The sequence below is a fragment of the Rhea pennata genome, chromosome 18, assembly GCF_028389875.1.
Source record: "Rhea pennata isolate bPtePen1 chromosome 18, bPtePen1.pri, whole genome shotgun sequence".
NCBI classification, from domain to species: domain Eukaryota; kingdom Metazoa; phylum Chordata; class Aves; order Rheiformes; family Rheidae; genus Rhea; species Rhea pennata.
In genome coordinates this window covers 8,146,005-8,155,864 of record NC_084680.1, presented here as the reverse complement: position 1 = coordinate 8,155,864, position 9,860 = coordinate 8,146,005, and the positions used below count along the sequence as shown (strand labels likewise).

General features: G+C 53.4%; 1 protein-coding gene across 1 annotated transcript; it reads right to left on the bottom strand.

The window, feature by feature from the left end:
• Positions 1-5,906: 5,906 nt before the first annotated feature.
• TOR2A (torsin family 2 member A) lies at positions 5,907-9,447 on the bottom strand. The gene is made up of 4 exons (XM_062590758.1): positions 9,406-9,447; positions 8,742-8,957; positions 8,254-8,381; positions 5,907-7,661 (listed from the first exon to the last, which is right to left on the bottom strand). Exons 2-4 carry the CDS (start codon positions 8,846-8,848, stop codon positions 7,417-7,419), a joined length of 480 nt encoding a protein of 159 aa, XP_062446742.1. The 5' UTR covers positions 8,849-8,957; positions 9,406-9,447; the 3' UTR covers positions 5,907-7,416.
• Between the last annotated feature and the right edge of the window lie 413 nt (positions 9,448-9,860).

The following is a 9,860-nucleotide window of genomic DNA, read 5'->3' as shown; positions in this document are numbered from 1 at the left end:
CCCCCAGCCCCGCCCCGCCCCGCGCGCCGCCGCCCCGCCCCGCGCGCCGCCGCCAATGGCCGAGCGCCGCTCCGCCCCGCGCGCCGCCGCCATCTTTCTTAAGGGCAGAGCCGCCATCTTACTTAAGGGCAGGCGGGAGGAGAGCTGGGGGGCTGCCTTGTCCCCTGTCCTGCAGCGGCTCCTCCTCGGCCCGTCCCCTCCCGTCCCTTTCCTGGTGGCTGAGGCCCAACCGTTGGGGCAGCCCATGTCGGGGTCAAGCTGGCCGCTCTGGCCTGGCTTTACTCGGCCCCTTCCCAGGCCTGGGCCGCGCTGAGCAGCCGCTCCGTGCTTGGTGGCAGCGGGCGAACGCGTCCAGCCGCCCTCTGCGTGCCCGGGCCTGCCGGCAGTGGGGTCGGTGCACGGGGCACCCCATGGAGCCCTGGGCCGGGGTGGGAGGTGGAAACGGAAGGCGGTGGTGCTGCAGCACCTTGAGTGCCAATCTGCCTGTGTTGGGGGTGCTGTGGCCCTTCCCTTGCCCTCTGCCCTCCGCTCTGGGCGTTGCTAGGGCGCCCACTGAGGATGTGGGTGAGCGGGTGGGGTGTGCGCTGCCCCCTGCACCGCGGTGCTCTGGCTCCCGCCCGTGTTCCTGCCTAGCAACGCCTGGAAGCGACGGGCTGGGATAGCCTCCGAGCGGGGGGCCCCAGGTGGCTGGCGCTGCCTGGGCAGGACAAGGTGGGACCTCTCCTTCTCTGGCCCCAGGGGCTGCTTGGAGCCAGCCCAGCTCCTGGGGCCCAGGGATGGGGGCAAGTTGGAGGGAGCAAAGCTAGAGTCAGTTGGGGCGGGGGAGTTACTGGGGCCTGAGAGTGGGGCTGGGGGCAGATGTCACCTGGGGGGAGTGGATGAGCAGTGGCACTGTCCCCCCAGGTGTGGCAGAGATGGAGGCAGAGGGGCTATTTGCAACTGCAGTGCCAGAAGAGGAGCTACAGGAAGGCTGGGAGAGGTCCTTGGAGAGGATCTTCAGGCCCAGCCAGTGTCTGCGCAGCGTTGAGGGCCCCCGGGAAGCGAGATGTCTCCCTGCGATTGTGCGGGACAGGATGCAGGAGCAGTGAGTCCTCATATTTCCCTTGTTTGTGCCTGTTATGTTCTACTCTTGAACTGTCCTTGCCAGTGGTCAAGTCCTGAGGGGACATCTGGGCAGTGGGGTCATGTGGTCCTCTGGCCAGTCCCCAGCCCCAGGTGGGCCCTGACCCTGCCTATGGAGCAGGGTTTGTTCAGCTCCTGGTGGAAGCTGCATGATGATCCCCAGTCTGTCAGCATGTGGCTGGACCTAGCTTACGGCTTTTTCTTCTCTGCAGCTGGCAGAAAGGGCTAGACTTCTCCTCCCGTGGCCAGTGGGAGGAAGCCATCATTTGCTATTCAAAAGCTATCAACTTGGATCCACAGAGGGTAAAGGATCTCCACAGGGCTGGGGGACAGATGCCTCAGGCTGGGAGCAGGTGATGGGATGCGACACAGCTCAGGCCAGCTGTAACACCAATGTCTGGCTCCAGGATGCTGTTCACTATGGTGGTATCCTCTTTACTGGGCTGGTCCTGGGTAGCTGGAGCAGGAATAAGCTGGGGTGCAAAATGCACTGAGGGTGTCCATGGTGCAGGCAGAGCTGTACCAGCAGCGGGCAGAGGCCTTCCTCCAGCTCTGTGACTTCCAGTCAGCCATACTGAACTTCAGGAAGGCGCTCGCTCTGGACCCTGCGCAGCAGCAGCCCTGCCTGGCACGCCTGGCCCTGGTCCTTGACCTGCAAGTGAGCCACCACTTCCCTTTCCCCATCCACAGCTGTGTGCTGTGGCCAATTGGTGGGGTGTTTCTGCAGGGCCGATGTCTGCTCGACCAGGAGCTCTACTGTGAGGCCCTGGAGGCCTTCACAAGGGCAGCTGAGCTGCAGCCTCACTGCAGGGTGTTTCGCCAGAGAAGGTAAACCAGGGATGGCACAAGGCCGTTTAGCTGGGTGGTGCTGTGGTGGGTTCCCCTCCACCTTTGCCCATCCTGTCTTGCAGCATCATGTGTCTAGCTGCCCTCAACAAGTTCCCGGAGTGCCTCCAGATGATTAACAGAGATCTGGAGGAAGACGTGAGGAACCCTGATCTGTATGTGCTCCGTGCATCGTTCTATGAGCGCTTTGGGCAGGTATGGCCTTCTGGTCCCTTTCACACTGTGTGGCAGGGGGATGCAATGCTGTGTCAGCCTTGCTCAGGGGCTCTGCCAGGAGGCATTGCTCCCCTCCACTGTGGTGTCTGGAGCAGCTTTGACTGGGTGAAGCTGTTTGGATTTGGAGTTATGGGATGCCTGTGTGCAGAGAGATGTGACAGGGAAGCAGGAGACATGGGAAGACCTTGGTCTTATCCGTGCTGTGTCAGCAATGATGTCACCTCATGGCCTGTTTAGTGACATGGTTCTTGCCTCACTGAGGTTGGGATTTAGAGCTGTATCTATCAGAAAGCCCTGGTAGACTTGGAACACACTGACCTCTGCGCTGGCCAGATCTGTGTGAGGGACCTTGGGTCACTTCCTGGTGACTGGGGATGCTGTGGAGAGTACCAGGTCCTGATGGTACCTGGCCTCCTGGGCAGCTGGCCCTGTGTCACCAGGACATTCAGCAGGCCCTGGAGCTGGAGCCACAGCACGGAGCTGCCCATGCTCTGAAGCAGAGGCTGCTGAGGCGAGGCCAGGAGGCCAAGGCCGAGGCAGTGACGAAGGCTCTGTGTGGGGACCTGCGAGGAGCCCTGTTCAAGATCACCTTTGCCATTGAGAGTGATCCCTTGGCTGCTGACTTCTTCATCCTGAGGTAGTGAGTGCGTGGCCCTGGCCCTGGCTGCAGCTAGTTGGCCCCACTGGCTTCTTAGCTGTGCTGGTTTTGTCCCTCCCTCACAGAGGGACCCTCCTCAGGCGGCTCAAGAACTTCAGCGCGGCTTGTGAGGACTTTGCCAGGGCGAGGGAGCTAGGTGCTGAGGGGGGCCCTGAGGCCCAGGAGGCTTGGCGGCAGCTGGTGCTGACCTACAACGACTGCGCTGTGCGCTGCTACGCCCTGGGCCTCTTCGATGAGGCTGTGAGGCTCCTTGGCAAGGCTCTGCGAGAGGAGAAGAGGGAGAAGGGTCTCTACGTCAACAGAGGAGGCAGGTGGCTGGGCCAGAGCTCAGTGTGTCTAGGGGTTGGAGCAGGGTCCCAAGGGTGAGGGTGCTGCAGTTGTGCCTCCCACCACGCTTGCTGAGATTTGCTGCTGGTGGTCTCCGGTGGGGCACAGCCGAGAACGGCTGCTGCCTTCCAGGCTGGGCTGCGTCTCCCAGCTGCTGGAGCACTGAGCATTTGTCTAATGCCTCTGACACCTTTGTGGCTGTGCTGGGCTGGACACAAGGAGCTCGTGTTCCCCCATGGGTGCAGACAAAGCCCAGGGCCCAAAGCCAGACCCCAGCCGCTCTCATCTACTGATACTCTAACACTGCTTTGCTCCAGACTGTTTCCTTCGCCTGAGGGAGCTGGGCTATGCGCTAGCAGATTACCAGCAGGCGCTGGAGCTGAGCCCGGGGGACTGGGGTGTGCGGAGACGGATTGCAATGGTGCTGCATGAGCAGGGCCAGCAGGACTTAGCTATGAGGTGAGCAGGAGGGTTGGTGTGATCTGCCGTGGCGCTGGAGGGCTTGTGGTGCGCAAGCTGCAGAGCGCACTTTCCTGTCCCCTCGCAGGCAGTACCAGCAGGCAGAAGCTCGCTTCTCTGCAGCCATCAAGTATGACCCCCACAAACCACTGTACTACCTGTGCCGGGCCAGGACCCGCGTGCGCCAGGGCAGAGTGGAAGGTGCGAAGGAGGATGTTGTGCTAAGTCTGTGGCTTGACCCCGCTGACGGTGAGGTACAGCACTGACACCGCTTCCTGATGCCTGTCTTGGGCTGCGGGTGATGCTCCCAGCCCATTGCCTTGGCTATCTGTTAGGTGGTTTGGGGCAAGTGTGGTGTTTCTGTCCTGCATCAGGAGGAGTCGGCAGCTGGGGGTCAAGGGTCCTACCAGAGCACAGCTCCAAGTGAAGCAGTAATGTTTATAGCTTGGGTTTTACAACAATAACGCGTTATAGTTATCAGGAAGGCTTTTTTCCTGCTGCTTATTTTCACTTTCCTGTTTCTTTGAATGTAACTAAGGGCAGAAGCCCTCGTGCAGCTGGCTGTGATAAGGGGAGCATGTCCTCACACTGCTGTTGCCAACCGCGGCACAGCTGAGGGCAGCAGCATGCTTTTCCCTGGCTAGTTTTGATAGATTTGGTATTTTTTTTGCAATGAAACCCAGGCTTCCCATTTGGGCAGGTGCTGGCTGGGCAGGTCCCAGTGGGGCTGGCAAGTCCGTTGCTGATGGTGTAAGGCAGGTGGTTGTCTGTGACAGTGGAAACCTAATGGCTCAGTGCTTAGCGCTGACTGTGGAGAAGAGTTTTTTTTCCATGAGTGCAGGTATGTTGGGAGGAGATTTGGGTCTTGTCTTGTTGCCACTGCAGGTCCTTTCCCTCGTAAACTACCTCTTTCCAAGAAAGACTGTCCAGGCTGTGCTTAGGAGTGAGACTGGACGCCTCGCTAAAGAAACCTTGGAGAAAAAGCTCCTGTGCCCTCCGAAACCCGCAGTTTTGGCTGATCCCACCCAGTGCAACAGACGCAGTAGGTGTGTGCCAGAGTGGGTAGTTTATCTTGGGCATTAGTCTGCTAATGCTGTTGACTCCAAGAGTGGAGTGCTCAACCTCGGAGAGGGAAGGTTTTGTTTATTTTGTATGAAGTTACATGTTTCTGCTGCCTTCAGAGCCAAATGATGAATTATTTTCCTTGTCAGAAACTGATTTTGCCCCTTTATGCTCCGGAAAGGTGACAGTGGCTTGCTGGCTGTCTACATGTGGCCTTGGAAGCTAGCTCCAAGCAGGAGTCTTGTTTCTACTGGGTCCTTTTGTATAAAGTGTCTGAGTATTAGGCTATGGTGTTACTTCTGCATTGATACTTGTCCCCAGGCCACCAGTCATGCTACAGGATGATCCGAAGGAAGTGGTAGAGCAAGAGGAAGCCAGGGGAACCTGGCAGGACTGTGGGAATAGCATCAGCCGCTGCACGTCAGACTATGAGCTGTATGAGGAGCTGGTCACCTGTGGAAGGATAGCGACCCGTGTGAGCGAGCAAGCACGCAGGGTGCTGTGTTAGCAGGGGGTACAGGTTATTGGGGTATCATGTAGGGAGTTCAGTGGGAGACAGATGCATTCATACACCTCTTTGTGCCCTCCATGTGAGGATGGAGGTGAGGGTCTACGTCTGCCTGGCGCAACCTTGGCATTGTGGTGTTTTCCAGAAAAAGCAAGCCAGTTCTGCCAAAACCTGCATTTGCCTGGGGGTTATTCCCATCAGCCTCTGCTCTGCTGGAAGCCAGTGATAAGTGAATGGCTTTCTTTAGCCTTTGGTTCTTCACTTCTAGCAGGAGACTGGCACAGGGCTGAAATCGAACCTGCTGCATTCCACGCTGGGCCAGAAGTAGCTTCTGCTCAGTGCATGAGCCTGGCCACAGCTTTGTAGCACCCAGAAAGCTTCTGGAGTGACTTTGTGAGACGCATAGGTGCACTCTGCAGGGGGAAAAAAGGGCTCTGTGTGCAGCTGTGGCAGACAGACCCAGCAGCTTTCCTGTACCTACACTGGCCCCTCTGCAGAGTACAGCTGACTGAGTTACTGCAATTTCACTTCCTCCCCAGGGAAAGGTCTGGTTTCTAGTTACCTAATTAAAAGGCCAACTCTCCCCTAAATCCCCAAAGTCCTAGCGCGCTGGGCAGCTGTTTCTGGGCAACTGCACGTCTTTTATGTCCTTCTGCACTAGCTACAGTCAGTAATCCAATCCTGTAATCAGTGACTGTTCCTCAACCATTTATTTCATAAAGGATTTATTTTAAAATTAGAAATGCATCACATTTTTGAAAGAGGCAAGGTATTTGCATCTGTCCGTGGACTGGCTCCCAGGCAGCGTTTGGATAGTGTCCGACATTGCTGTCGCCCAAGGTCAGGCCCTGGAGGGAAGCTGGAATGGAGGTAACAAGCTGGCAGCTTGTTTCAGAGTAGGGCAGAGACCCCCAGCCCAAAAGGAGCATTGGGGACTTTCATAAATGTGCCTGTTCACTCATCCATCGGGCAACGTGGTCCCGGAGAGTGATTGATTCGGTTTCCTCTGACCTGTACTTCAGTAACTTGTCGGCATGGGGGGGGGATTAAAACAGGAGGCAAAGGCCAACAGTGCTGTGTGCCCCGTGCGCAACAGTACTAATCTCCGCATTATCCTCAGGTCCCCTCGTTGTAAGTGGTGCTTTCCAGAAGCTGAAAGGATTTTGGTCCTGCCAAAGCCTGTGGGATCTGACCAGCAGAAGGTATATGCAAGAGGCTCAGCAGTTCACCACAGCAAGAACTTCTCAGCCTGCTGGAGCAATAATCACTGAATAAAAAGAACTTTCAAAACCATTAGCAACACTGCTGTCTTCTCTGGAGGTAGGATTCAAATTTCTTGTAGCTGGGAAGACAAGCAAGATGTCTTCTCTCCCAGTTGGTTGCAGAGAAATCCTTTAGGCTGTCTGGGGAAGATGGACAAAGGGGATGGCTGGAAGAGCTGGGCTCTCAGGAGGTCAGGTGTTGCCTTTTCCCTCATTACACACGTACTCTGGTTGATGCTGATACTGGGCTTTACCAGCATCTATTCACAGTGAAAGGAAACAGGAAAGAAGTTGGCTCTAAAACTTCCCTGAAAAGCACATTTCACTATGTTTTCAAAGATTTTTATAGGCCAGTGTTGCAGGTGTCAGAACACCAGTGTTTTCACACGGCACCAAGGAACTGAGGCAGACAGTCGCACTAAAAAAGAAAAAATAAATATTGTTAAAATGCTGTAGATAAAAAAAGCCTTTTCTAGGTTCAGAATCTCAGTGGATTAGACCTCAATAGCTGCCAGGAGAAGGGAGAGCCACAGATAGGAACAGGTGAGAAACCTCCCTGTTACTACTATCCCTCTTGGCATCTTCTCTTCTTAGTCACAGCATGTCTTTCATGGTGCATTGCGCTGCTCAGTATCTACCTTCACTTGGCCAAAAAATAAATCAGTAAAGTGCTTTAAGTCACATCACTTGTATTTGCTCCCACAATCGTATCCTGCAGCTGCCTCCTTGGGGCTGGAGAGGTGAGTTCAGCAGGAAGAGCACTCATGCTACTGGGAGATAATGTGTAGCTCCTCGTGCTTATCCCTTCAGTCCTATGCATTTTAACAGCTCAATATACATCCTAAATCCTATGAATCTGAGCAAGGCTGCATGTACGTTGTCTCCTGAGGGGGCTGGTCATGTCTGATCTGCTGTAGAGTCCACATGCAGCTTCGGAGGAGAGTCCTTGCCAGTGGCTAGATGAAAAAACTGATCCGAGAGGCTACTGTTTTGCAGCCTGTTGATGAAAATATTTTCTCTTCCTCTGGGAAGTAGGGGATGCTGTCAGCCACTTCCTGGACGACATCCTGACGTACTTCTAGGCCTTGCTGGATGAGTTCATTGATGACGCATTGCTTTACATGGTGGTGCTTCAGTGGGAGGAAGGGCACAACAAAATCAATGAGATGTTCATTAATGATCCCAGATTTCCAGAATCCACCTGCAAAAGCAAAGGAATAGACAAAAGGTTTTACCTTTAGAGAGTCTTTGCAGTTCTTGGAATTCAAAGAGCTGCTTTGTGTGAAGCCAAAATCTGAAGAGAGATCTACTGCTCCAGTTTTGTGTGCGGTGAGGGCTGTACCCATCTGTTGGCCTCTGCTGCAAAACAGATTTGTTGTTCTCCGGGAATGGTGGTTTTTAGCCTGATCAGTCAGACTTCAAGCTCCTCCCTGTGATAGGACCCTGCCTAGACAAGGGCAAAGCAAGGAGATCTAGATAGGTAGCATGTATTGGTGGTACTTGGTACTTTTTCAGTGAGTACACTTTGTCTGCCATCTCTTGGTTGTAAACACCCCTCATGTCCAACAGAACTTAGCTAAGCATGGTAACAGGTCTGCTGGTGTAGGAATCTGGGCTGTTCCTTCCCTCCACCAGGGAAACCTTGAGGTGACCACAGTTCCCTCTCCACAGCCCCTAGCCCTTTCTCCCTGCTTGGGATATGCCAGAGGGTGTTAGTGGGCTGGGTGGAATGGGGCCTGGCTCCCTCTGCTGGGCTCTGCTCCCTGCAGAAAACATCTCTCTGAGACACTCACTCTGAGGATTTTCAAAAATAGATTTTGAGATGGCTGATTCCATATCCTGCAGGCTGATCTCCTCACGATCCTTGTGGGCATGCCAGAGATCCAGTGTCATTTCCTTAATCTGTTCTCCTCCTGCATTGCTGCAAAAGAGTAAGATGCTTAGTTGACATATCCAGAGAAATGGTGTTACAGGGCAGAGGCAGCATCTGACACTCTCTGGTAGCCATGTGTGCAGTCTAGGTACTTGCAGCTGCCTGGCCTAAAGCAAATCCTGTAAAGGCAGCCAAACAACAAGAACAGTGGAGTGCTTTCAGACTCTCCTACTTTTTGCTTATTTACAACAAAATAGAGTCTCTTGCCATTTGCAGAGGCTCAAGACTAGGAGAAAGAAAAGCAAAACAAGCATGCTCTGAAGTACATACCAACCTCTGTGCAAATTATAGGCATTGTGCTGGGATACTGTGACATGAATATGCTTGACACAGAGGGGCCTCTCTCACCTTATGAAAATGAAAATTGCTTTGCGGTAGTTGGTCCCGTAAACAACCCACGAAGGTCCCAGGAATGGCATGATCACATCGATCAGACCCGGGTGCATCTTGTCCATCTCATCAAAGAGAAAAGCAGATCGTCCACAGTTTGTCAAGTTCCCTTGGATCCAGTGCTTCAGGTCCTCCTAGGAAAAATATCCATCAAGCCATAAGGCGCTGATGTACCTGAGGGTGAGGGAGGCTTGAACTACCACTGAGCGAAAACTGAGACGTGAGCTCAAATGGAGTTAATGGTGCTGAAAACAGTAATTGTTAAGAACAGCTTGTCCCTGCGCAGTACCACCTGCTCAGAGCAGGAACAGCTAGGACTGAGGAAGCCTCCTCTATTTTAGATTTACCTGCTTTACCAACTGATTATAGATCTTTTATTACAGATTTAAAGAAGCAGTATGAAGGAGGCAGTGAACTAAAGTTGAGTAATCAGATTCCCACAGTTCTGCATGTTCTTTTCTCTTTCCCTGTGTTTCTGTGCAGCTCCCAGCTACTGAGTACTACTGGGGACTTATGCTTTCTGCCAGTTCCTCTTCTGGTACAAAAACATGTGCCTCCAGTGAACCAGAAGAGCCCTGGCTCTCTCTATTAGGGCTGAAGCTAGTCCAGTATAGACGCCAACCTGTGCATAAATTCTCAACTTTCCTGGAGGCTTGTATAAGTCTTAATTGAAGCACTTTTCTCAGTGTGAGGTTTACTTTACTGAATGCATTTCTTCTACAGACTCAACAAATAAATTCTCTGAATGCCCAGAAAAGAAAACATCCAGGTATACTGGTTCCCCACTCTCAGGAGTTCATCAGCCAACCTTTGTTTTGATTTCTGGCCTTTCTCAATCTTGAGACGTGTGGTGGAATGGTTAAGAGTGTAGAGCTGGTATTGTATTTAGGAACCTGCTTGCTGTGTGAGGAGGGAATTACAAAATCCAGTGATGCATGGGTATGCACAGCTATTGAGCTGTTTGGAAAGCAATGGGAAAACTTCAGATGAAAGCCACTGCATGAAGCGCATTTGTCTGTAGTGTGTGTTCAAAGAGCTGTGTAAATATTTAAAGAATGAGACCATGATCACAGTGAG